General features: G+C 61.4%; 3 protein-coding genes across 5 annotated transcripts in view; 2 read left to right on the top strand and 1 right to left on the bottom strand.

Moving 5' to 3' along the window:
• The first annotated feature begins 1110 nt into the window (after positions 1-1110).
• On the top strand, positions 1111-13466 carry Ccdc27 (coiled-coil domain containing 27). The gene is made up of 12 exons (XM_023699427.1): positions 1111-1410; positions 1714-1840; positions 2753-2836; positions 3373-3512; positions 6141-6320; positions 6954-7043; positions 7336-7696; positions 7775-7905; positions 8340-8417; positions 8697-8909; positions 10374-10478; positions 12707-13466. Exons 1-12 carry the CDS (start codon positions 1225-1227, stop codon positions 12821-12823), a joined length of 1812 nt encoding a protein of 603 aa, XP_023555195.1. The 5' UTR covers positions 1111-1224; the 3' UTR covers positions 12824-13466.
• A 110-nt stretch (positions 13467-13576) lies between these two features.
• On the top strand, positions 13577-16171 carry Smim1 (small integral membrane protein 1 (Vel blood group)). 3 transcript variants are annotated; one of them, XM_023699432.1, is made up of 4 exons: positions 13577-13679; positions 13850-13906; positions 15196-15351; positions 15843-16171. In XM_023699432.1, the coding sequence occupies exons 3-4, from the start codon at positions 15242-15244 to the stop codon at positions 16150-16152; spliced, it is 420 nt and encodes a 139-aa protein (XP_023555200.1). In that variant the 5' UTR covers positions 13577-13679; positions 13850-13906; positions 15196-15241; the 3' UTR covers positions 16153-16171. The 3 variants fall into 3 exon arrangements, with proteins under 3 accessions (XP_023555200.1, XP_004639670.1, XP_023555199.1); XM_004639613.2 differs by lacking the exon at positions 13577-13679 and adding an exon at positions 15570-15737; XM_023699431.1 differs by lacking the exon at positions 13577-13679 and having other exon boundaries at positions 15570-16171.
• Positions 16172-18067: 1896 nt separating this feature from the next.
• Positions 18068-26226, bottom strand: part of Lrrc47 (leucine rich repeat containing 47) — a 9080-nt gene continuing 921 nt past the window's right edge. Inside the window, exons 2-8 of the mRNA XM_023699428.1 lie at positions 25877-26074; positions 21559-22014; positions 20789-20905; positions 20235-20350; positions 19126-19228; positions 18811-18900; positions 18068-18712 (exon numbers count right to left, since the gene is read on the bottom strand). Of these exons, the coding sequence (XP_023555196.1) occupies positions 18464-18712; positions 18811-18900; positions 19126-19228; positions 20235-20350; positions 20789-20905; positions 21559-22014; positions 25877-26074 (1329 nt within the window). The 3' untranslated portion in view covers positions 18068-18463. The remainder of the gene's footprint in view (positions 18713-18810; positions 18901-19125; positions 19229-20234; positions 20351-20788; positions 20906-21558; positions 22015-25876; positions 26075-26226) is intronic.

A 26226-nucleotide genomic window follows, 5' to 3' on the forward strand; every position in this document is an offset into this window, starting at 1 on the left:
AAAATAAAAAAATTTATTAAAAAAAAAAAAGAACCTGCCTGACAAGCGTAAGGTCTTAAGTTTAAACCTTGGTACCTAAATTAATTAATTAAGATACATATTAAAAATAGGTACAACTCTTGAGCTAAGGCAGGCAAGGACGCTGCGGACAGAGCTCCAGCTGCAAAAAGAAGTAATACCAAGAATCAACAAATAGGATTATATCGAATTGAAAAGCTCCTTCCCAGCAAAGGGGCTGGAGTGAGCAGACAACCTACGGGATGGGAGAAGTGCTCGCGGCTGCGCCTGGACGGACGCAGGCCTCGTACCTAGAACATATACGGAAGTCACCGTCATTCACAGCGGGCGGGCCCTTCCGGGACTCTGCCCCCTGAGGTACCGCACTTGGAGACCCTGACCACAGGTGCTCATGGGGTCTTCCCACCTGGTGGCCCCTGCCTTCTGCACCCCTCCCTATAAGGGGTTGCACTTCCCTTGTCTGTGGCAGGAGGTGTTGTCGCTCTCTGCCTGAACCCAGACACAATGAATTCCACGCAGTTGCCTTTGCGTGAGTCCGGTGGTCTCTGCTGCTTATTTCTGTTACAGTGGGGGTTGAACTCAGGGCCCTGGGTGTGCCGCTGCGTGCTTCCGTGTGCTAGCTACACCCCCAGCCCTCCCGTGAGTTTTATTTTGGAACAGGGTCTTGCTGATTTGCCCAAAGTGGGCTGGCACCTGCAGCCCTCCTGTCTCAGCCTCCCGAGTAGCCGGCATTATTGGCACCCCCCCCACATTCAGCCCCCAAGAGAACTGCAGGGCTGGGGGTGCTCAGTGCTGGAGCACTCATCAGTGTGCAAGAGTCCTGGCTTGGATCCCCAGCACACCCCCAAATTCAGGGGCTAAGAAATGCTTTTTAAATTGACTCAGGAGAGTCACAGCTTCCTAACAAAGTCATTGACTGCAGTGTCAGACTTTAAATAAGGTGGAAAACTGGTGATGAAGATTTTAAAAAGAAAAGCCAGTGGTAGAGAGGACGACAGGTTGCTAGCCTCGAGCCAGCCTGGGTTGGTGACATCTTCAGATGCAGCAGGAGAACCTCCTTCCCCTTTCCGAGTTGGGTGAGGGGCCCTGTCTCTATGGAGACATCTGTGATGCCACACATGGCTCCAGGTTCCCCGCGGAAGGAGTTTGGAAGCCGGCCTCCTCCGGCCTGGGGGACACGCTCTGTCCTCCGCTTGTACCTTCCCAATGTTTCTGAAGCGGAACAGCGGGTCAGAGAGGCACAGTGTGAGCCTGTACCCCCTCACCCAGGGCCTGCGCACCCTGCACAGTGTGGCTGGCAGGGACATGTGGAGCTCAGAGCAGAGGCTGCGCCAGGCCACCCACGGCCTCGGGAGGTCCGCGCTGGCCATGTGCCGCTACTATTCAAAGATGGTAGGGCCTTATTCCGCCTCCACTGTGATGAGAGGGCCAGCGTCTAGGACTGCAGCCACCCCGGGCCCCTGCAGGCCTTGGCTTATTCCCAGCCCTCACTCTGAGGCCCGCCTTGGCTCCCACTTGCTCTGGACAGAAGAGGCCACGTGTGCCCAGACTTCTTTAGGGTGAAGGGTGAGGGCCTCAGCCTCATGGGGTCCTCTGCTGAGTGGCCTGGGCACAGAGCTGGGTGTCCCAGCCTGTAGGGAGCAGGCTTCTCGCTTTGGCTCTCTCTTGGTCACTGTCCCTGATCCCATCCTCCAGAATGTGCCCCAGGCTGTCCCCAGCCTCCAAGGCTTCGTGTTGGAGATGGAGAAGATGAAAAGGGCATTCCTTGCCCGGCCCGGCTGCCCCCAGTTTAGCACCAAGGCCACCTCCGTGTCCCAGCTGGGTAAGAGCCGACTACAGGGCCGCTGGGCCAGCCCTTGCCCCTCACATCTTGGCCTGTAGTGCTTCCAAAATCCAACGGGCACGGCAGGGCCAGAAGAGGAGGGTGTTCCTCAGTCTGTTGGTCTCCAGCCACTGCCGACCTGCCAGTCCTCCCCTCCCCCAATGTGTCCCCTCCCCCAACCCTTACCACTTCCTTCTTCCCCTCCTTCCCAGTACTAGGACTGGGGATTGAACTCAGGGTCTTTCCTCTGAGCTCTGTTTGTCTTTCTATCTATCTATCTATCTATCTATCTATCTATCTATCTATCTATCCACCTATGTATCTATCTATCTTTTTCACTTTGAGATGAGGTCTTGCTAAGTTGCTCAGGCTAGTACTGAATATGGGGTTATCCCGCCTCAGCTTCCCAGAGTGCTGGAATGACAGGCGTGTGCCCCCAGGCCCAGGTGTCTCCCAGCCCTCTTGCTTTGTTATCGCCTCCTTCTCTGAGATTCGGTGGGGCCAGGGGGTGCAGCCAGCAGGAGGAAGGTGGCCCAAGGCCAAGGCACCAGCCCAGCAGGCGCCCGTGGCCTCTTACCCGAGCCCGTGTGCTGACCGTGCTGTCCTCATGGTGGAGACCTGTGGGTCCTGCCCTGGGGGCTCAGGCCGTCCCCTCCTCTAGGAGCTGCTGTGCGCAGCTGCAGAGGCCTCGGATTGGGCGCCCCATGGCACGGGGTGGGGCCTGCTTGCTCTGAGGGTCACACAGTGGTGGAGAACAGAGCCCACACTCTGATTCCTCCTGCTGTTCGCTCTGTGCATCCTGGAGATGTCCCTGCACCTGCTGGGGGTCCCAGCTGGGTGACATCACAGGTCTGTCTCTGAAGGGCTCAGAGGGAGTACAGCTCGGTCACTCCTGGCACCCTTGCCCCCCAGGTTCGGGGTCTTCCATCGAGCTGCCCAGGTTGGGTGGTGAGGACTGGCTCCTGGACCGGCGGGACTCGGACCCGAGTATGGATGGTGAGGAGGCTGGGCCACTTTCACACGGAGGGGCCACCTGGATTCCGGGACAGGGGCTCCTGCCTATGTCAGCCAAGGACATGGCCCTCAGCCTGGCCTTTGTCTCTCACCCAGATGCCCACAGCGGCATCTCCTGGGGCAGGGAGGACCGTGAACGCACCTCTGATGGTGAACGGCTTCCTCTGCCAACCAGGACATCCACACTCACGGGTCCCTCTTTGCTTTCAATCCTGAACTGCGCCCCTGGGGCTCAGAAGGTGGTGAATGCGCCCACTTCCTCCTTCATCCAAAGTCGGGCACCAAGGGCACAGGAGGGCTGGGCCCAGGATGCACAGGGCAGCATCCGGTGGCCCTCCTGCTGAGGGCCTGTCACCACCAGTCCCCTCCTGAGCACAGTGCTAGGTTGCCGGCTGTACAGCTATCTCTCCCAGCGACCCCCCTCCAAACAACGCTGACTTCGATGCCCCTGGGCAGATGTGGCCTCGGAGAGGGCTGGGCGGGGGCTGGTGTCGCTGAAGCTTCCTTGTCACCAACAGTGCGCACCCTCCCGGGCAGCAAGAGCGCCTGCGAGCTCAGTTCGAGGAGGAGGAGCTCGGCCCAGACCCCGAGCCCCACATCCAGCAGTGCGGTCTCCAGCCACAGGCCGCCCTGGTACATCTCGGTCATCCACGAGAAGGTACGGCTCCTGTGCAGGGGTCCTGCCACAGCTGCTGGTGGCCTCCAGAGACAGCTCGGGGCAGATGCCCTGAGAGCACCCGGCCCCTACCTGTCCTCCTGCCCGCAGTAGCAGCTCCAGCTGGCCCCAAGCTCGTGAGCATTTAACTCTGACGTGAGGTCTTGGTGTCGAAGTCGCTCCAGGTCTCATTTTGTAAAACCCTGGCCCCTTTTTCTTTGTATATGGCCTCTGAAAGAAATTTGACAACTGGGGTCTTTTCTCCCCTAAATAGAATTCACCATGAAGCTGTCTACGTGTGGAGGTTTCTTACAGGAGAGGTTTTGTGACTATAATTCTTCTACAAGACAGGAGCCCTCTCCCTCTCTTTCCTTCTTTCTAGACAGGGTTTGCGGTGTATTCCAGGCTGGCCTTGAACTCAGTATATGACACAAGCTAGCTAACCTGCAGTGGCCCTCCTGCCTCAGCCTCCTGAGTGCTGGGATGACAGGCGTGTGCTACCACACACAGCTTCCACTTCCTTTATTTGTGGCTCCTGGAATGGAACTCAGGACCTCACGCGTGGCAGGCATCCAGCTTCCCCTTATTTCGGGCTGATAGGCTGCACATTTCAGCAACCTGCCTCTCTGTGTAAATCTCCAGCTTCCTGGGCTTTATGCTGGGTGGAACCTGAGGGCAGCCCTGTGGTGCCCTGCCTGTCGCCTGGGCCAGGAAGACTTTGCTTTCTCGCTGCACTACAGTCCTGGCTTCTCCCACCACGCTAGAGGCTCATCTCTTCCACGTCCCCTAAGCAGAGTCTGCTGGCCAAAGGAAGCATGTGAAGACTGGGACTCTGGGTGCTTCACGGGGTCCGTGGGGAGCTGTGCTCCTCTGGGTCCTACGGGTCCCAGAAGGGTGGAGCTGTGACTGCCAGGCCCCCTCCGCCCTTTGAGCCAGTCCTCAGTGTTGGCAGCCAAGAGCTGGTAGAGAGCCCTACAGCTCCAGAGGAAGGCAATGTCGGCCGAAAGCAGGGCCCTCGGGCAGGCACTCAGCGAGCGGCGGCTGCGGTCTCCCTGGCACTGGGCGTCTCCACCTCTGCCGCCTCTGCCCCGGTTAGGTCCGCGGCAGCATCACTTGATGTCAAGTCCAGAAATGCTGTGGCATCAGACTTCCTGCTTCCAAACTGCCCCTGTCTCTTTCCCAGGGGACATCCCTTTCCAGAAGCAGCCCAGGACAAAATCACAGGGACCAACGTGAAGAGGCGCACAGCAACCACTGTCCTTCAGCAGAGCAGGGCGTGAGGGGGCCCAGACCACAGGCAGCAGTGTCCGTGGGGAGGGGCTGCAGGCCTGGCTGGCCCAGGCACGGGCTCTGGCTTCCCGAAGCCCTTGGAGCTGGCAGCTGTGGACGCAGCCGCCACTGATGACTGGCACCTGTGCCTGCGCCCAGTGTCACCAGGGGAAAATAAGCGCAATGACTTCTGCATCCGCAGACCCTTTAGACTCCCCAGAGTGACACTGTCATGCCAGGCATCCTCATCCCAGCGCTCAGGAGGCTGAGGCAGGGGGGGCCACTGCAAGTTCAAGGCCAGCCTGGGCTACAGACCCAGACCTGTCTCAAAAAACAAAACCAAACCAGAAAAAAAAATCACACCAATGCCCCCCGCGGGCAACTCGGCCTGTCCTCTCCTCTCCTCCTCCCCGCATCTGGGGCATCACTGCTCCAATCCTCCTACTTCCTTTAGGTTTCCTTTGCAGTCCGTGCGGCCCTTTTCACTGTTCTCTTCCCATTTTAAAGTTCTTCCCCTCCGTGTGCCTCGCCCACGTGGAGCTGGCGCCCCGCAGAGGCAGTTTTATCCCTCTCTCCCCCTTCCCTCCTGCCTCTCCTGCCCTCCAGCCTTGATCCCTGCCCTCTTCAGCAAATCTCTGCCTCCTGGCTTCCGGCTTCCGGTCAGCTACCTTGTATTTTTGGTCTTTGGGTGAATCTACTTTCCTATGATTGCCCCTTGGTCATCTTTCTTCATGGCAGCATAGTACTCCACAGTGTGTGAGCACCCCATTTTCTCCAATCATCTGTCCATGGATACAGGCTGTTTCTCATAAACGTGTAGGTGCGCGTGGATCACTCCAACATGTCTTTCATTCCTGCTTTGATCACCGCATTTGCTGGGTCCCCCAAGTTCTGCTAGAGCCCAAGGCTGCTCTCAGTCAATCCTCAACATTTCCCAGGTTCCCTTCTGATTTCTTCTGGGCCCAGGAGCCAAACAGAACCTTGCACTTCGCCTGCAAACCTTTAGGGGGGTTTTAGCTATCTTTCCTTCCGGAATATCCTGCCTCGGGTTGTTTTCCTACCGCCTGGAGAATTTCCTGTCATTTCTCCAAGCTCAGATCTGCCGGTGACAAATTCTTTGAGTTTCCGTTAAGTTAGGGCTGCCGGGCAATGGCCTGCAGCCGGCTGGGCCAAGTGCTGGCGGGCGCTGCCCACGGCGGGCCTTCCTGGAGAGGGACTCAGATTTGGGGTCTGCTCCCAGAGGCGCAGCCGCAACGGGGACCAGGGCTTTGGCTGCCGGAGAGGGACTGAGGGGCGCCGGGATGCGGGGGGAGGAGGCGGGGTCCGGCGGCGCCACGCCCAGGCTGCGGGTTTTCCCGCCAGGAGCGCTCCCTGCTGGTGCTGGGAGAGGAGATGCGGCGCTTCTCCGAGCTGGAGGCGAAGCTTCAGAGGAAGGATGAGGAGATCCTGGCGCTGCAGAGGGAGATGGAGGCCCTGCGGAAGCAGCTGAAGTGCGTCCTGCGCAGCAAGGCCCTCGAGACCCCGCCCTTCCCGTCCCGGAGGGTGAGCCGGCCCCGGGCCACGGTGCTCCCCACGCGTGCGCCTCCCGGCGGATCCCAGAGCTCTGGAGCGCGGGCTGGCTCTGGGCGCCTGCGGACAGGCCCGAGAGCAGGGGCGCCAGGCAGGGGCCGGACGCGTGCAGACTTCGCAGCCCCTGGACGCTTTCCGGCTGGGCCTCCCCACCCCAGGCCAGGCCCCACCCCCACCCAGCCATGAACCCCTTCTGCCACGTCCTGGCCTCTGCATCCCGCTCTGGGGAGGGCCGGGGCCGCTGAGCCCCTGATCTTTCTTCCACGTCCCGAGCACAGCTCACACTTGTGCGGCACAGATGCCAAGTAGGAGCAGGCAGGGAGCTGGGGGCCCGACAGATGCCCTGGACACCAGTGGCCCCACAGACATGCGGGGCCCCATCCCCTCTCCAAGATTATGAGCTGGTATGGGCAGAACGACCCTCTGTGACATGCCAGGTGTGCTTGTTTGTGGCTGGCACCCCTCGACTCCCCAGATGAGCATGCCCACCCTGAGGCTGATCGCAGGGGCTGTTCCTTCGGCAGACCCCATCCCACTCCTCCCTATCTGGACCCTGGGGGCTACCGCCCCTTCCAGGACCGCAGTTCCCATCCAGGTGTCTCGCAGGAGTCACCCTTGGAGGATGGGCTGGCACCAGGGAGGCTGACCGTCCTGAGGACCCACACGGACCAGGAGGACCTGCAGCTCCCGGAGCAGGTGTGGCTCAGGGGAACAGCGTGGGTGGCTCGGGCGAAGCCACCCGGCTGCCCTGGCCTCCTCTCCTCTGGGGCTGCCCTGGGCATTTCGAAGGGCTCCTAGTTCACAGTCCCCGCTGTACGACGTGGGGTGGTCCTGCCAAGTGCAGGTGAGGGCTGGGTCAGCTTGATCCCCAGGGCGTCCCGCCAGACCCCAGCTCACACCCTGCTCACAGCTAGAGCAAGGCTCCCTCTAGGTCCCCTGCCCCAGGACATCCGCCTCCCTGCCCAGCTCCCCTTCTCCCCTCCCCCAGAAGGAAGTGGAATACACCCTGCCCAAACTCAGCAGGGAGCTCTCCTTGGAGCTGGGAGGTGGTGAAGAGGACCAGGTCGCTGGTGCAGAGCCAAAGGCGGCCGGGGATGCCTCAGCGAGGGACAGCGCTGGCAGCACAGGAGCCATGCAGGAGGAGGCCCAGGAAGAGGAGAAGGAGGAGTTGGAGGAGGAGGGCGAGGAGGATCTGACCCAGGAAGGGGACAGCTCCTGGGGACGGGGGTTCTCAATGACTGAGTCCTTTGAGGATGAGCTCCTGGCACAGCTGGAGGAGTACGAGCGTACGCTGCTGGAGTTCCACAGCGAGCTGGACGCCACGCGGACCGGATACTGCCTCGCCGTAGGTAGGGCAGCCACAGAGGGTGGCGGGCGGCTGACAACACAACCGGCCCTTCTTTCCTCCTCCTCCGTTACTCCTGCAGGAACCATCGGGTCCCTGCAACGGCAGGTGGCTTTTCTAGAATCCCAGCTGGGCAAGGTCAACGTGCAAAATGAGGCACTGCACAAGGAGCTCGGCGAGCGGAAGCAGCAGCTGCAGGCCATGTCCGACAAGGTGCCTGGCACAGGGCACCGCGGGTTCCTGTAGCCCTGCAGCCCCAGCCTGTGGACGTGGACTTGGGCTCAGGGCAGCCAGGAGGCTGACAGGCCAAGCTCCAGTCTGCACTGGCCTGCGGCGGCCAGGCCTTGTGCTGGCCCTGCTGCGCTCTGTTCCCTCTCTAGGCCACAGGGCCCTTGCCACCTCCCCACATCCCTGCTCCTGCACAGGCGCAGGTATGAGCTGGGCTTGTGCCGGCTGTTGCTCCAGCTGCCCTGGGGCGGCTGCGCTGGGCGGTACTCAGCCCTCCGCTTCCCAGCTGCGGGAAGGTTCTGGGGCTCTTCCTCTCTCCACACTCCCATGGAAACCTCACAGCTTCCATAGCAAAAGTACAAGCAGGGGTCTAGCATGGTGGCCGCTCTGTTCTCTCCAACCCTCTGCCCACCTTCCAGTTTTCCAGGCTCCGGGAAGATAAGAAGCACCTGGAGATGATGGGGCTGATTGAGAAGGACAACCTTGACCTCCGCCAGGTGCCCCCCGGGTGGGGCTGCAGGGTCGGCAGGGGTCATAGCCCCTGCTGCCAATCTGGATGGAGGGGCCGATGGGCAGATGAGGCGCTGTCTTCACAGCTGAGCCCAGGGCCTCTGGCTTCCGGCAAGCCCTGCTCAACCCACCTTGAGGCTGCGCTGAATGCAAGGGGCCCCTGCCAAGGTCACATCTGGCTTGGGCCCAGGAGCCCAGGCTGTCGGCAATGAGATGGGACCACGGGAGCAGCTGGGGCTGAACGGCCTCCCTGCTGTCCTTGCCAGCACGTGTGGGACCTGGAGAGCGAGCTGTCCAAGCGGGACGTCAGCATCGCAGAGCTGATCACCAAGGTCAGCGAGCTGCAGGCGCAGGTCAGCCTGGAACAGGAGCGCGCTCGGCGCTGGAAGCAGCTGCAGGAGGATGTGCGCGGCAGGACTGAGTCCATCCAGCAGGCGGAGCAGCAGGCGCGCGTGGCCCTGGAGAGCGCCCAGGCCCGGGTACACCTCCTGGGACTGGGCGATCTTTAGCTCTGGCCTGGTGTCACGGTTCTGAAGTCTTCACAGTCCGTGCAGGATGAGGGGTTTAGGGCAGAGCCTGACAACTTCCTGGCACAGGTGGAAATTGCCCACCTGGCGTCCTCAGCCTCGAAGGGGTGAGGTTCTGTAAATTCAGGGCTAAGTGACCTTGAACTGCCTGATTCTGGACAGTTACTCCCTACAGATTAATATCTCAATATGCAGAACTCAGCAGAGAGTTGACCCAAGCCCTACAGCAACCAAGGGTACAAATTGAAAGTCAAACTTGGGTCTGCTTGTCGTCACCCATTGGGCACCTGCAGGCACAAGTGAAGACTTAAGGTTCACAGCAAACACGGCATTCAGGGCCAGGCTGTCACAGGAGAAAACACAGGTCTGCTTTTCATGGGCGCAGGAAGGGCCCAGGGTTCTGCCTGCTTCCCTGTCCCTGCAGCGGTCTCTGCTGGGCTCTTGTCCTTGGAGACTGAGATTGGAGCCTGAGGATTCGGGGCTGATGGAGGGGTGTAGGACCCAGGCTGGTCACCCCATGCCCACCCCCTGCCAGTACACAGTCCAAATCTCTCATTTTCCCACACTGCTGGCACCAAGTGTGCTGCTTGGGACAGATGGGGCACCCAGTAAATCCTAGGTAGGAGAGGAGCTCTCTTCATTCAAGCCCAGCGTCACAACTGTCCCTTAAACCTGTCCAAAGGGCAAAGCAGCATAGTGGGGCTGCTGGGCAACACCAGTTCCCCGTGTGGTCCCTGACAATCCCCGCACTTGGGGCTGTGGACATGGAAGGGCAAGGAGCCAGAGGGGTGCCTGTCTAGGGCCCTGGCTGCAGGCTGGAGGGCTTCGCTGCATTCACAGATGATGAACTGGCCTGTGTGGGGGCAGGCAGGTTCCTCATGGAGGGAAATAGACGGCAGCAGAAGACTGGCAAAGCCCAACCGCTCACCTCCAGGGCTCTGTGGGCCCCCAGGGTACAACGTGGTGCCCTGGCTCATGAAAGAGGGAGGGCGGGGCCCACGAGTGGGGTTCTGCCAAGTGCCATTCAGGGACGAAATTCAGGGCCAGCCGTGCGCCCTACTTGATGGAGTGTGCCGGCGGAGCTCGGCTGGGCAGCCCAGTGGCCCTGGTCATGTGGCGCTTCCCTCAGTTGGTTTCTCATGTGCAGGTTGAGCCTTTCCAGTCCACACACAGGCAAGGGGCTGGGGGTAGGAGACCTCCCTCGGGCTTCAGTGTCTCAGGCCCACAGTCTGAGCGTCAGGGTGTCGTCCGCACTTCCCAGTGCCCAGGTGACCACGTGATTCTGCCTCCTGGGCCACGTCCCAGTCCTGAGGCCATGATGATGATGAGGCCAGGATGTTCCTTCCAGGCCTTCGGGCCTTGCACGTGGTGCTGACCTGTTTCCCCTGGGTGACTCTGTCCCTGCTTGGCCCACAGCTAGAGCGACTGAGGAGCAGGATCATGCAGGCGGCCTTCAGCGTCACAGGGGTGAAGGCGCTGGCCACAGAGATCTCTGACAATGACATTCTGGAAGCCCTGCAGGTACGTCCAACCTCCTTGTAACCCAACCCCGAGACCTGTGTCCCAGGGCAGGCAGCAGGTGGGGGGGACTCAGGACCCTGTCCCCATGCTGGCAGTGTCACCTGTGCCCTCAGGGCCATCCCAGGGGCCGCTGTGACTCAGAACCTGGAGCCTGAGCTGCTCTCAGCTGAAAGGAGGGGAAGTGAGTGATCTTGCCCCTGATTAACCTGGGGTGGAGCTGGGCCTTCAGGGTCCCTGAACCTCCTTGAAGCAGCCAGGCACTGTGGCCCAAGCAGTCCCCACCTACTGAGCTTGGGGGTGAAGGCTGCCGTGTTCCTTCACCTCTCTGAGCTGTGAGGCACCCCCTGGGGGGAGAAAGGGGTGGCTGTCTGCATGGCATGGTGGGGCCGCTTCTTTCCAGCAGCTTCTCTGTTCCCAAGGCCCAGGCTGCTTCCCCCAGGGCTGTCTTGGAGCTTCGGGCAACCATGAGTCCCTGGGGCCCAATCAGGGATGTCCATGTGGAAGGAGGGCAGTGGGGAGCGGTCCAGGACCTCTTCCTGTTGGTGATGGAGGGGACAGGGCAGGGTGCAGGACAGGGAGTGGACTTGGGGTCTGTGCTTCTTAGACCTCAGTGGGTGAGAAGGGGGCTGGGTGAGGGGCAGGCAACCTTCCCTCTGCTCAGACAGATGTGATGCCGTCAGTGTCTGGGAGTCTGAGCTCCTCACCTCCCTCAGAGGCTGGGAGAGGCAGGTCACAGCGCTTTGGGGAGCCCACGGCCCTGCCTGCTGTAGCTTTACTCCATGGCGGGGACCAGCTTGGGAGGAATGTGAATGCCACAGGAGCAGGAAAGCCCCAAGACATAGCTCTTCTTCTTTTTTTTTAAATTACAGATTTTTATTTAAAAACCTGATTTGCCAAATTAGAATTTTCTTTTCTCTTTCCTTTTTATGTATTTAGTACAGGGTCTACAGGGTCTCACTACATAGATCAGACTCTTAGTGATCCTTCCTGTTTTTCAGGCTCCCAGGCACTGGTATTACAGGTGCGCATCACCACACCCAGTCTCAATCGCCATCTCAGTGCATCCATGGGGTGAGGCTGGCACAATGCCAGGAATCGAACCCTGGCTGCCGTGCTCTGCCTAAGCAGGCGCTTTAATCCGCTGAGCTATCTGGCCAGCCCTAACAGCATTTTCTACATCTTGGGGAGGAGAAACTTTCACAGGCTTCACGCCCTACTGTGTAGGGGCCGCCTCTCTGTGGGCCTCAGCTGCGGCCGCTGCAGGCTGTTGAGGCGCTTGCTGAGCCTTTCTCCTCCTTGGCAGCCCTGAGCGCTTGCTGTCTTCGGGCCTCTCTGACTTGTGTTTCTGATTCCTCTTGGCCAGTGTACCGGGAAGAGGTGCCCCAGTGGTGGCCCTCTGGAACTTGGCTGCTCATCGTGTTCTTTGCGTCTCAATTTCTTCCGCTGTCCCTTTGTGTGCTTCTGCAGCGGACAGTCCAATTTATCGGCCGAGGCATAGCGCCTCCTGTGCTGCGTTGTTTCCCTTCACCAGCACCCAACTCTGCAGGGAGCCCAGGGACAAGCAAGGACGTTGTCCCCGCAGCCCCCGGGGTCTCTGGAATGCCTCGTAGTTTGGTCTTGTTTGTTTGTTTGTTTGGAGATGGCATCTCCCTAGATAGTTCAGGCTGGTCTTGAACTCACTGTGGAGTCCAGGCTGGCCTCCAACTCACAGCAGTCCTCCTGCCTCAGCCTCCTGAGTGCAGGGTTACAGGAATGTACCACCGCACCTGGCGCTGTTCCAGGCTCTTTGTATCGCCAACAAAGAACCAGACATGAGCACTGGAGTCGGGCTGCAGAAGCAGATGCCGAGTGAAGCAAAGGCGCAGGTGGCTCTGCGTGGGCAGCACAGTGGACGCACCCTAGCATGACACTCGGGGCTCTGCGCACACCCCTTCCACCATGCCATGAGTTGCCATCCCTGAGCACCAGGGCCTCATTGCCTCTGTCACCTACCTGAGGGCACTCTAGTGCCCACCTGTGTTGGTGCCCCTCTGGGGACTGTGGTGTGTTGTCCCGCTTTTCAGCGGCAGGAGCAGCAGCTTTAACTACACGAGCAGATATCAGAGTGAGAAGCCAGGCCGGTGGGTGTCTCCTGCAGAAACTGGCTTTCTCTGCACACCTCCTGTGCCTGGTCCCTGACCCTGCCTTTAGCGGGCTGGGAGGGCCACTCACGGCCATTTCTCCTGCAGAGGGTCATCTCAGAGAGGAATGACTACTACAACCAGCTGAAGCAGACCGGGGTCAAGGTGCCCCCGCCGCAGGTGGAGATCCTGCCCAGCAAGTCTAAGAAGATACTGTCCAAGTAGGCCTAGTGGTGGGACATGGCCAGCTGCCGGGCGGACTCCCCGAGTCTGACTACAGAATAAAACCTGGTGTGCCCTCAGCCTCACCTTTTCCTTCCCCTGTACCCAGGCCCGGGTACGCACACTCCAGCGATGGCGGGAGGCGGGCAACACACCTGCTCGAGGTCCCTGCTTGTTTCTGAGGAGACCTACACTGATCTGGGTCCCTTCCCAGCACGCAGAGTGCAGGAGGCCAGGGATGATGCCCTTGCCAGAGGTCACACCTGACCCGGGGGACCTTCTGCTGTGGGGCACAACCGGCCAGGCCACTTCCTTACTAGTGGGATCCCTGGAATGGGCTGTGTATGGCGGTATCCTCCCACCTCACCCCATAGTCCCCACGCGTTAACGTGAGCACGGGCTGCGGGCTGCGGGGGTCCAGGGCCAGGTCCCCGGCTGCAAGGATGTCTTTGCAGGTTCCCGGGGAAGGGCAGTAGAGTGTGCGAGCCAGCTGAGTCCCGTGGGGCGTCCCTGGAGCTCGAGCCTGGCCCTCTGGGCGGGCGAAGGAAGGGGCACGCTGCGGACCATCTGGCTACTTATCCCTCGGCGCTTCAATTTTGGACGCGTGTCTGCGCTCCAGCCCGGGGCCCAGGCCTGGAAGTTTGCGGCACTCCCGGGCTGCGCCCCGCCCCGCCCCGCCCCGCCCCTGAACCATCAAGCCCCACCCTCAACCCCGCCCCGCCTCCTAAGGTCCCGCCCACAGCTCCGCCCCCGCCCAACCAGGGCCCACTTTGGCCCGGGTCCCGCCCCCAGACACCCTGGCTCCGCCCCTCCGGGCCAGGCGGAGAAGCAGAGGCTCGCCCAGCCTGCGGGGGCGCAGGTGAGGATTGTGGGGCTCGGCCCGGGAGAGGGGCGTTCACGTTCGTGCTGCTCTCCCCGCGCCCCGAGGCCGCCGCCTCTGCCCGAGACTTCGCGGGCGGGGCGGGCGGGGGTGCCTCCCGGGCCAGCTCCCTTCCCGCCATGCCTCACTTCGCTGTTTATTTCCCCCAGGCCCGAGGCCGAGGCCGAGGACGCGGCAGTGCTGAGCAGCCGGCAGGATCGCCGTCTGTAAGTGGGTGTCTTCAAGGCGCGAGGGACCCCCTGGTGCAGGCCTCTGTGTTCACACCACCCAAGCTGAGCCGCGGTTGAATGGGGGACCCAAAAGCCCAGCCCAGGACACCTTGCTGGCATCTGGTGGTCCGGCCCTCTACCGCAGTCAGCAAATATGAGGATCCCGTGCTGCAGCTGCAGCTTGAACAGCAGGTGGAAGCCCCCCACCAGAAGCCCACCGCAGGCGGGCAGTTGGCGTGGATTTAGAGCTCACCCTCTCTCAGCTGGTGTTGCATGGGTGTATGGGTTGCATGGTGGCTGCTGCCGCGCCAGCCATTATACCAAGTCAGGAAGAAGGTGACTACAATTAATTTCATGAAAGCAAAAGCTCCACCATTTCCTGTGCAGCATTTCCCTACAGTTGGTGACATGAGAAAGAAGGGACATATGGCCCTCCTAGTGACACCATCCTGGGTCCCCTTGAAGACACTCTCAGGGAAAGAGCAGACACAGAAGCGTGTGGGCATCTCCCAGTGTCCTGGCATCAGGGTTGGCACCCTGCAGATCCTGGGCCTGCTGCGCCCCAGGCAGCTCTGTGCAGGACCCCAGCCCTGCCCAGCCACGGCCACCAGGAGTGGGGTCCTGTGGCCACCTGGGTGGGACCTCCCAGCTGGGGCTGGATGCCAGGAGGGGACCCTGGGGCCAGGCGATGGGAGGTTGGCGCCAAGGTCAGAGGGCGAGCACCCTGTGTGGGCAGTTGCTGTGCTGCTCAGTGACCCCATGGCCCCTGAGGTGCCAGGCACCCTGTGCATTGCCAGGTGGCAGTGATGCAGCCAGCCCAGCCCGCCCCACCCCTGCTGCTCTGCACAGCCTCCTGGATCCTCTGGCCCCTCTCAGGGGCAGCAGGCAGGGGAGGGGCGGAGGACACAGCTGTGGCACTGCCCCAGCTGAGCAGACCTCTTCCAGGCCAGCCAGGCTGTACCAGCCACCACCTCTGGTCATCCCTGTCCTTGCCAGCTCTCCCGAACACAGCCCAGGGCTTTATCTGCAGTGCCAGGGAGGAGGGCACTTATCGACTAGGCCCAGCGGCCAATGTGGTGGGGTCCTTACCCCGGGAAGGGTGGCTGCAGCGGGTGCAGCCTCCTGATAAATGCAACCTTCAGGAGGCCCTTGGCAGGGCTGGGGTCAGGGCTGGCTTGGGGGACTGGAATTCCTGCATGGTCTTGTCTTCCCTCTGTCACCTGGGCAAGTTACTGTGTAACCACTCTGGAAACCAGCCTGTCTGAGTGTCCCTTCCCGCCCTCCAGGCTGACCCACCCTAGCGGCCTGCCTCAGCGTTCGGGGTTTGGCACCATGGAATCCCTGGAGAGCCGTGTCCACTACAACAGGTGGGAGGACAGCAGCCAGGAGGAAGTCAGGGTGGCCGGCGCCGTGTCGAGCACAGAGGCTTCATGCTGCAGAAAGTGAGTGGGGAAAAATGCCCACCCAGCTCCAACTGCTGGGCACCCCTAAGAGACACCAGCTGTCCCACTCACAGCCCAGCTTGTGCCAGTGCCGGGTGTCCAGGGCCAGGCCTTGGGTGGGTGGGTGTCCAGCTCCAGGGATCACACAGTTGCCCAGGGCTCAGCCCTCTGTGTACGTGGGAGGGCCCTGGCTCACCGCTGGGTGGTTCTCACCCTAGGATCTCCCAGAAGCTGTGCACAGGCAAGTTGGGCATCGCCATGAAGGTGCTGGCTGGCGTGGCCCTTTTCTGGGTCATCTTCATCCTGGGCTACGTCACTGGCTACTATGTCCACAAGTGCAAATGAAGGCTGCCCAGCTCACACACATGCACAGGCCCCGAGGGCAGGGCAGTGCGCGGGGCAGCGGCGGTGCCCTTGCTGCCCACCGTGAGTGTGCAGGCGAACAGGGACACATGCACAGAGCATGTTCCCAACACGGAGGTCCCTCGCAGGACCCAAGACATGCCCCGTGTGGTGTGTGGATCCCCAGAGACCCAGCTTGGCAGCAGCTGCAGAACACCCCAGGTCGGCCTTGCAGCCACAGCCCTCTGCCTGGGCCCCTCGAGCCCAGGCCACACTGGGTGCCATCCTCCCACCCAGGGGCCCAGATCCGAGGCAGCCCCTGGCCCTGTCTCCTCATCCTGTGAGGAGACCCCCAACGTGGGTAGCTGCTTTGCCAGGGACAGACCCTGCCATACCACGTGCCTTCAGGACATCCCACTTCCCCCAAGTGCCCTGCATGGGTCAAATGCCTGTGTATAATAAACATGCTGGAAGATGGGCCTCTGACCTGTGTGCAGCCTGGCTGCGCAGCCAGGCGTGACCAGTGGAGGGCCTACCCCCTGCTTGGCTCTGGGCTCTGGAATGTGCCTGCCCCTCCTGCTCGGGGCCTCTTGCAAGGACAGAGGACCTGGATGTGGCAACCAGCTCCCTCCTCACCTGACCCTGTCTCAGCCCTGCAAATGACATTGGTGGTGGTGGTGGGGTGTTTTTCCCAGAGGATGTTGCCGTCCTCACTGGTTTAAGAGGGAGACATAGGAGGGGCTGGGCCGGGCTGGGGGGTGGGTAGTTTCCTCCCCACAGGTCCCAGGCTAGGACTGCCAGTGGGTGAGCCAACTGCTGGGCCACTGTAACACTGTACTGATGACACCCCCAGTCCACTGGCCGAAGCTGTCGCAGGCTGGGCTCCAACATGGGGACCGTGGTGGGCACAGAAGGCTGCCAGCGCGCACTTGCCCTGGTCCGCAGGGCACCCAGCCAGGCACCCTCAGATGGGAGCTGTGTTATCAGACACAGACCGAGTGGGGCTGAGGACAAGGAGGGACACTTTGAGTATGAGGGCCGATGACCGGGGCTTTGGGCTGATTCAGCACTCAGGCTCACACTGGCAGCCGCCCAGCACCCAGGCAGAGCCGAGGCTCCCATGGGCTGGGGACCCCCTGCCTGCAGCCTTGGGCGACCCTCAAGTGAGCAAGCCTAGGCCCAGCTCCATCCTTGGCTCCAAGGACTCCAGGCAGGTAGCAGACAGCAGGGAAGGAGGCCTGGCCTAAGGGACTGTCTTGGGTGGGGCTCCGAGCTGGGCAGGGATGGCAGAAGCAGCCGTAGGCCGTGGTGTCCCCATGTGGGCAGTGCTGGGCTGTGTGGATTCTACGGCTCTCCAGTAACAGTGCAGGGAGGATCCCTGCAGGGCTGCCTCTTATCAAATGACTTTTTATTAGAGTTGGATGGGAAGAGGAAACACCAAAGAGGTTTCTGCTAAGTTAGAATGTCCCCAGATGTTACACATGCTCAGCCTGCACCGGAGAAAAGCTCGGCTGGGGCTGGGCTGGCCAGTGCATCAGCCACTGCGCCCCAGAGCCGGAGGCAGGGGGCGCCACTGCCATGCTGTCCCTCCCAGCAGGGCAGACTCCCGGGCAGCCTCAGCACCAGTAGCCCTGATGGCCTGACAGTGACTTGCACAATGACGAGCAGGGCCACGTGCTGGCAGATGTCCAGCACGGTGACAGGAGCCACCCTGAAGGAAAGTGCTGTGGCACCCGTGGCAGCTGGCCAGGCCCCAAGGAGCTGGGCCTCATCTCCCAGTCCCTAGCAGTACCGGCAGGAAGGCTGTGGGGACCAGACTGTGGGGTCTGCTGGGGAGGCAGGGCAGTGGCCCACGCCTTGGGGTGCTCTGGAAACCCACGCAGCTGGCACGCACCGCCAGTGAGGGGCTTGGGCCTTTCTGGCTCTGCAGCTCAGGGAGGCTGCTGCCAAGATGCCAGAGAACCCCATCCCCCTTTATGGGGGTGTGAAGCTGTCCAAGCAGAGACCACGCCATTTTCCCCTGGAGCCAGACGGTAAGGCGATGAGGCCACCAAAAGGCCCCAGCAGCTGCTGGGCCTGGGGACAAGCTCTGGCTCCAGGGTGGGGGCCTGTGCTGGGCACGCGCGCGCACACACACACACACACACACACACAAAGAGACATGGAGCACACCTATGACACAAGAGGAGGCAAATGCTGGGTTGGCACGTGTACTTGTGACTTTTGGCTCAAGACCTAAGCCGTCCTGGCCACTCCTCCTGTGCTCTCAGCAGCTGACGACCACGGCCAAGGGACCACTGTCTGCCCCCGATGCCTGCCTGTGGCCCAGCGCCAGTGATGCCACCCAGCCCAGCACGCAGACGTGGTGCTGCAGTGGCCTACCAAATCCAAGTCATTTTTAAAAACATTTTTTAAATAAAAAAAATGAAGACCATTGCAGCTGGGCACTGTAATGTCCTGCAGCAGTGCCACGTGGGGACACGACAAAGATGCCATCTCCGAAGGGGCCACGTGCAGCCAACACAATGCCCAGGTGGCAGGCGCCTCGTGTTGCGGACACCGTCCTCCGCTGTCCCCCGTCAGGTGTCTGCAACAGCGTTTTCCGGCATTTGAGGCGTCCCGAGAAGTAGGAAAATCAGTTTAGTGTTGTACAGGCGACACGGCATGGTTCACGTCAGAATCACCCAGGAAACAACCAAGAATACACAAACCTCAAAGACACCAAGCAACGACCCCCGTCCCCGCAGAGTCCCCACTGAGGCTGGGCTCCTCAGCGAACCACAGTCACATGCGGTGGGACAGCAGCCAGGTCGGCCTTGGATGGGTACACCACCCTCAGGCCGCCCTCCAGGTCCACCACGCGGACCTGCTCCACCACCAGGGGGCACTGCCCGTCCTGCCCGGCACACGGGCTCCTCTGGGGACCTGGAAGGTGTCCAGAACCAGTATCAGCCTCTGTGTCAGAGATCGACTCTTCCTCTTTATTTTCTAAAGTGTTCTTGTTCATTTCTGCCATTCTCTGCAAATGAAAAACATCTTTTTAACTGTGCAGCGAACGGTGCCCCAGAGAGACAGGCTGCTGGGCTGGACCCGGGCGCAGCAGGGGCTGGTGCTCACCAGGACGAGGGTGTCCATGATGTCTTTGCAGATCTGCAGGCTCGTGGCACTGGTGACCTCCAAGAACAAGTCACAGGTGCTTTTCTTAATCTTAAAAACAGTGAGAGAGATTTCAGAGCAGAGCAGAGTTGCCTAAAGTGGGTCTCAGCTGCTGACATGTATCCTCGAGAAAAGCCGAGGTGAGGGGAGCCACCCTGACTACCCCCGCTGCCTTCTGAGGTGCAGTGCAGGCCACAGTGGCACCCCTCCTGCCGTGCAGAGGTGTCTGTCACACAATGGCACTGGAGGGGACTTTCTGAGGAGGACCCCGCCCACCTTTGTCTTCTCGCTGTTCGTTATGGGCGGGAACGAGATCACCTCTCCAGCTGCGTCCACCAGGCAAGGGTAGTTCTCCTTGCCGTCCAGCAGGTGCAGGTACCTGTGTGGGGGAGCATGGTGGCAGGCGCGGAGCAGCACCGCACAGCGCTCCCTGAAAGATGAGCAGCTCCCCACGGCCACATATGACGTGTGCAGAGCTGGCTAGGGCTTGTTCTTAGCTCCTGGGCCGGCCTTCGGCACTGCACGTCGGTCCGGCCGTGCTGCCGTGCAGTCTCTGTGACCCGCCCCGTCACGCTCCTGCTGGCTGCGGCAGCCTTGAGATACATGGCGTTGACTTCTTCGCGGGGCACAGAGTGCACATCAGAGCTGAAGCACTGAGCCCGGACCTAGCCGCTGCCTCAGCCGAGCCACGCAGACCCCCACGCTGCACGCCGCACGCTGCAGAGGGGCTCCTGGGCCTCCCGCCCAGCTCGAGGCACGCCCCTACTGCCCGTGCCTCTCGCGACCACGCACCCTGGAGCCACGCCCCTCTTCACAAAGGAATAAAACTGGCTACAGCCTGGGATCAAGGCCTTTATTGCAGAGAGTCAGCACCCCGCTGGACCTGGGTCCCTCGGCGCCCCACCACAGCAGCAAACCTGCCTCAGCGTCTGTTCTCACCGTGGGCTGCATGGGCATGGTAGGTTGGAACTGACTTGCTAGAACTCCAGCAACTTCCCATGGGACGGCACACACAAACTTCCCGGACCTTGATGAGGACCGGGGAGGGCTCTCTGGAGCAGGCAGCTGCTCAGCAGGCCAGCGGCTGGCTGGGCAGTCAGAGCTCTTCAGACAGTGGGAGCAGCACCAGGCGTGGGGGTCGTGTGGCAATCAAGCTTGGGCAGGGCAGTCCCTGCATACAGGAACCCCATGTAGCCCAGCACTCCGGGACCCTGGTCAGGGCCTCCGGTTGGCTCCTTTTTGTCCTGTCCTAGCACCGCTGGCCTCTGCACAGCCCCGTCAAGCTCAGGGTGTTTCCTGAGGCACTGAGGAAGGGACCCCCGTACCCTGACAGCTCCCACACTCGCGAGGGTGGGTATGGGGACCCATGGGTGTAGCTGGCCCACCTGTGTAGCCCGGAGACGCTCTGCCGCTTCTTCTGCTTTCTCTGCTCCTCAGCCTCGAGCTGCAGCTGCCGCACCAGCTCGTGCGCCTTAGCCTCCTTCCGCCCCAAGGGCACGATCTGCAGGGCAGAACCAAGAGGCGAGCTGGCCTCGCACACCCGGCTCCCAGCTCCCATCTGAGCCTCGGGTGCCTCCTCTCCAGCTCCTGCAAGTCTCTCTGGGAAGCCAGCAGGCAAGTGAACAGAGTGGGGAACAAGGGTGGGGTGGGGCCTGTAACACTGCGCCCTGTGTGGCCATACCGGAAGCTGCCTGGACGCAGTGCCAGCTCTTAAGGACTGAGCCGAGCCTCCCCTCAAGCCCGGCTCTAGCACCAGTGGGTCTGAATTTCTGGATCCTCAGAATCCAGTGGGGAGATGGGCCGAGCTGGCCAGGCCAGGGGTCAGTCCCCCCACCGGCGCTTGTGTCGGATGCAAAGCAGTGCCACTCCAGCTGCCCTGCGTCCTACACAGAAACACTGTGAAAAATGAGGCAAGCCAGAGCGGGCCGCGCGAGCTTACCTGGAGGTCCTGGGGTGGCCGGGCTGTGTACAGCAGGGGCGCTCGCACGCTGCGGAGGTCGTGCGTGGCAATGGTGGCCACTGTCCTCCTGTCACAGAGCGCCTCGTGGAGCTTGGTCTGTAACGGGCAGGAGTGCGCTTGGCCTGCTGTGTGCCGCGAGGCCCTGCTGCCCGCATCAGTGCTGGCGACACTGCGGCCTCTGCTCCAGCTGCGCTGCCCTGGCCACTGCCAGGAGCCCCCTGAGATTCTGAAGAGCCTACCCTGAGGCAGAACTTGGCAGACCCAGTATGCCTCCGAGGAGAAGCGCCAGCCCCAGCCCCACCTGTCCTGCCTAGGCATGGCCTGGGGGAGAGGCCTCCTGGGCATGGACATACGTGCTTTATATTTTAACAGTGGGGCAGACATCCCTGGAAGCCACCTCATGAGGTTAGTCTGATCCAAAGCCAGGCAGCTCTCGGAAGAGCGTGCCACCCAGACCTGTCACTTCCGTGCTACCTGCTGGGAAATTAGAGGCGCAACTTCCGCAGCAACCAGAAGACCGGCCCGCCCAGCCCAGGTGCAGTCTCGCCCGCTGTCAGTGGCAATGGGGGGCTCCCAGGGCAAGTGCTGCGCGAGGGCTGCGTGCAGAGTGGTGAGGGACCTGATCCTCTGAGCCAGGCTGCTGTCCTCCCACTCCCAGGCGGGGCCAGCTGAGCCTACCCAACCTGCACTCTGTGTCGCCAGGGCATGGCGCCCCATGCCCTCGCCCCTCGCCCATGCCCGGGCCCCACCTGGAAGGTGAGGAAGCGCTTGAGTGCATTCCCGGGCTGCAGGTCCATGCCTCGTACCACAGCACCCACGATGTATGGCCGCACGTCCCGTACTTCGGGGCTCACTCTGATGGTCAGGGGCGCAGGGTTTTCAGACACGTGCAGGACCTTGAGCAGCAGCCTCGCTGCGTCGGCCACCTCCTCCTCGCCCTCACCGCTCTCCCGCCTCTGCTTGCGCTCTCTCTTCTTCTTTCGGGCATCTTCCTTCTCAGAGCCATCGGCCCGGCCCCGGGCCCGGCTCCCCCGGCCGCCGACGCGCAGGTACTCCAGGATGGAGCGGGTCTGGCAGCCACTGACCATCTTCTCCAGGCGCTTGTCCCGAAGCTTGTTGCCCCGGAAGTTGATGTCCTTGAGCTTGGGGCAGTCTGCCAGCTCAGCCGGGATCTCGCTCAGCTGGTTGTTGGAGAGGTCCAGGGTCTGGGAGGACACAGAGGGAGGTAAGGGGACCAAGGAGATCCCAGGCCCTGCTGGCACAGGTGGACCACCCTGTCTATGGCAGGCTCTGGGAGCTGCGGCCATGCTGTGGAGTCCATCACCCTACTGAGTCCCCCCGTCCCCAGGGATGGGGCCCACCCGAGGGGTCTCTCCAGGGGATGTGACTGCTGACCCTTCCTAGGGTGCACATGGCTCATTCCCCTGCTGGGTTACAGGCAAGGCACCAACTCCAGGCAGCTCTCAGTCACCAGCTAGGGGAGAAGGGGCCTGGCTACCGACACACACTGTGTTCAGGAAACCTGCACTTCTGCCCTTGAGCAGACTCCCAGAGAGGGGAATTTTAAAAATTAAGCAAAAAAGAAAATAGCGCAAAACCTCCAAGCAGCCCTAGTCCTCCTCCTACAGAATCAGGGAGTCACCAGCAACACAGCGCCCATGCTCCCCGGTGCCCGGTGGGAGGGGAGCTGTGAAGCGGCTGGTAGTGACGGCTCTGGCCTCTGTGGGGCTTGGAAAAGGCAGCGGGGCCATCGTATCCGGGCCTCAAAGGCCCTCAGACATGATGGTGAGGAGGAACCTTTCACTGCCAGCACCACTGGCTGCCCTGGGCCGATGCCCACTTCCTGAGTGGGGTGGGGCTCCCTCAGGTGCAGGGTCCCCGCCCCTAGGTGGTCCCCACACCTGCCCTGTGCTGCTGCCTCCCTTCTGGAGATTGGCAGGAAACACTGCCTTTTCATGCCCTCAGGGCCAGTGGGGCGCTCTGCATGGAGGCCATGACCTGACCCTCTGGGGTGGCTGCCATGGCGGACCCCCAGCCCCCACCCTAGGGCTGAGTCCTTAGTGTGCGGTGTGGAAGCTGGAGGGGTGGGGACTCTGCCACGTTTTGGCTGGGGGAGGATAATCTCGAGGCTCAAGGAAACAGAGGACTCTGCTGGAACCTCTGGATCAGGCTGTCAGGCTGGGGACCCTGGAGTGAAGGTGACACCGGTCAGCACACACAGCCCCAGAGATAGAACAGAAACTTGGAGAAAGCGAAGAGTCAGAATAGCCCGGTAGGACGATGGAGAAAGAGAACTCACATTCCTACAGGACAGAGCTCGGGACCTGAGGCCAGCCTAGACACAGGTACCCTGGGGGACAGGGCTGCCATCAAGCCCACAGAGTGGGTCAACATGCCCAACACCAGAGTCACCGCAGGTGGGGGAGGCCTCAGCCAAAAGGCTCGGGATCAGAGGGTCTGCCTGCACCTGGCACTGTTTCAGATTTGTAATGCCCACATGTGTGCGTGTGTGCTGGGGCCAAGCCCCAACCCAACAGCGCGGAGCCGCACTCACACAGCTCAGCGGCACCTGCGCGCTGTGGAATTTCTCCTGGTGTACGTCAGCCATGCAAGCAGGGTGGGCTGAGGGCGTCTCAGATTCCGGGGTCTGGATTATCAAGTCCAGCCTGTACTTTGTGCCTCTCCAGACCCTCCCTGCTCCTGGCTAGACAGAGCATCACCCAGAACTCTTCCTGGCCTCCGCAGGACCCACTGCTCCTGAGCCCTGGCTCCAGCGCTCAGCCTTCCCTCCTTCCTGCCCTCGGCTGGGAAACTCTCGCCATTCCATGCCAACTAGCTCAGGGCAGTGCTGACTCCCCTCCCCCATGAAATGCAGGCTGCTGGTGGCCTGAAAGCAGCAGGCTGGAAAGCCAGGGCAGCAGGGAGGGTGACAGGCTGCTTCAGGAAGAGCCTGCTGAGAAGGGGTCCCCAGAGAGGGCCTCACCACAGGACAAGAGCACAGCACAGCATGAAGCAAGAACTGACTGGTAGCTCAGGGTCTGCCTGGGGGCTCTGTGGAAACAGGGAGGGCAGCCAAAGACACAGCTCAGGGTGCTGGGTGCAAAGCCCCTGATTCGGAGCCCTTGCTAAGGACTCCGCAGCTCTGCTGACCGGGCACACCTGCTGCCTGCTCACAATTTTGCTCAGCGCGGCCCAGGACCCAGAACAGTGCCCTGTGGTGGAAGCAAAGCCCGTTTCCTGCATGAAGGGTGAGCCCAACAGGAAGCAGGGAGCCCCTGAGCTGTCCTAGGCAGGGAGGGCATGTGAGGAGGCTGCAGCTGAGCAGGGGCACTGGGCTCCCACGCCCTTGCAGCCCCTGGACAGGGTGGGGTGGCTGTGCTGCTAGGGCCCCACACCTTGCTGGATGCCTGCTTGGACCCCTGAGGGAGCACAGGCCACCTGGCCTGCAGACAAGGGCTCTGTGGGGTTCTGCCCGGTCCTGCATGTGCATGGAACCTGCTGCTGGGAAAGGAACCCAATGTTGTCGCTATGAGGGTGGACACCAGACAGCCCCATGCGAGGTGCAGAAGGGACTGCCCCTGGGCAACAGTGGCCATACACTGGCTCCACAAACTAAGGACAACAAAAGACTGGGGAAGGGCTGGCGATAGCTCAGCGGACTAAGCACTTGCTTAAGTAAGCACAGGGGTCAGGGTTTGATCACTGGCATGCTGTGCTGGCCCCGCCCCTGGGCATGCTGAGCTGGCTATGGAGTTGGGCGTGGTGGTGCATGCCTGTAACATCAGCAGTAGGGAGGTAGAGATCAGGAGAAGAAAGCAGTCCCCATGTGAACTACACACAAAGGTCAGTCCCAGAGCTAGGAGAAATCCCGACACAGAACTTTGCTAGCTAAGGTGCGACTGTGGCCACGCTGGAAGTCCCAGGTGGACAGCACCTCAAGCCTGCATGCTGGCCACTTGGATGCAGGCAGAAGGGACACAATAATTGTGCCCACAGAGTCAACTGTACCCTAGAAGGACCAGGATAAGGGCCATCCTCTGGAGGGGAGCACAATGAACAGATCCGAGGCCAGGGAGAGAAAACCAAGCCCAAGGACAGGTACAGGCCAGTCTGCCCCTCAGTTCCGTGTCCCCAGGGGCTGGGGTGAGTGAGGGCAGGTCAGGGCTTCGGGCTGCACAGTTCTAAGCCTGGTGGCAGCCCACAGCCAGCTGAGCAGCGTGCACCTGTGTGGGTGAAGAGCGTGCATCTGTCTGTCACATGCAAAAGTCACTGTGTAAGGGGCACACCTGGCCCATCAAACTTCTGGGAAACCAAAAACTCTACAGATAAGAAGACAGCAGACAGTGTCTCCATGACATGTCACTGTTAGCTGTAAAGGGACTCCTAAGCCGGAAGCCCATGGCACCTGAGGAGGCCCACCCACAGCCTCAGACATTTTGCAGAGTACCCTACCTGCTTCGCCCAACTACTACTACATAGACAAATCTTTCTGCACAAACATTTGCACAAAATCAGATGCATGTCTCATGTATAACATGTGCAGCCGATCGTACACTTCTTTTTTCATGAGATGTCTACACAAACTTGACCGGGGCGCAGAGCGGGAAGCAGCCGCGCAGGGCTGCCTCCAAAGGGAGATCCAGGCGGAGCACGGGTCGGGACGCAGCTCCTCCGACCTGTTGTCACTCAGCAGATTTAATGGGCGCCGGCCAGCTCGTGCCACGCCCTAAGCTGGGACCTGAGATCTCCGCGAAACATGCCCGCGAAAAGCCCGAAGCGTCACCGCGAACAGGCTCCCCCACCTCAAGGCAGAGAAACGCTGAACAGAAAACCGATCACGCGGCATCGCGCAAACTCCACTCCTTTGAGGCTCCTTAATCCAGTTCACAAATGTTAACAGACTAGACACTGGTCGTCCCTATGCTGATCAAAGTGGGGGCCAAGTTTGCTAACAGCTGCACACCAGCAAGCCACTTCAGGGACCCCTCGGTGCGTTGGGCAGGCTCCCCCGAGCGCCGCCCCGAGGCCTGGTGGGCTCCCCAAGCCGCCCCGGCCGGCCCCGCTGACCTTGAGCGAGGCCAGGTGCGCGATGTCGGGGCTGAGCTCCCGCAGGCGGTTGTCGGCGGCCGCCAGCTCGCTGAGCAGCGGCAGCGCGCCGGGCCGGAAGAGCGCGGCTGGGAAGGCGTCCAGGAGGTTGCTGGTGAGGTTGAGGCTCTGCAGGCGCGGGGCGCAGCGCGCCAGGTCGGCGGGCAGCTCGCGCAGCCGGTTGCCGCTGAGGTTGAGGCTCTGCAGCTGCGGGAGGCCGGGCGGCTCGGCGGGGCCCAGGCCCTGGCCCGGGGGCAGCGCCTCCAGCTCGTTGCCGGACAGGTCGAGCACGCGCAGCGCCGGCAGCGGCCCCAGCTCCGGGCTCAGGCCGG

The sequence above is a fragment of the Octodon degus genome, unplaced genomic scaffold (assembly GCF_000260255.1).
Source record: "Octodon degus isolate 3935 unplaced genomic scaffold, OctDeg1.0 scaffold00113, whole genome shotgun sequence".
Taxonomy (NCBI): Eukaryota; Metazoa; Chordata; class Mammalia; order Rodentia; family Octodontidae; genus Octodon; species Octodon degus.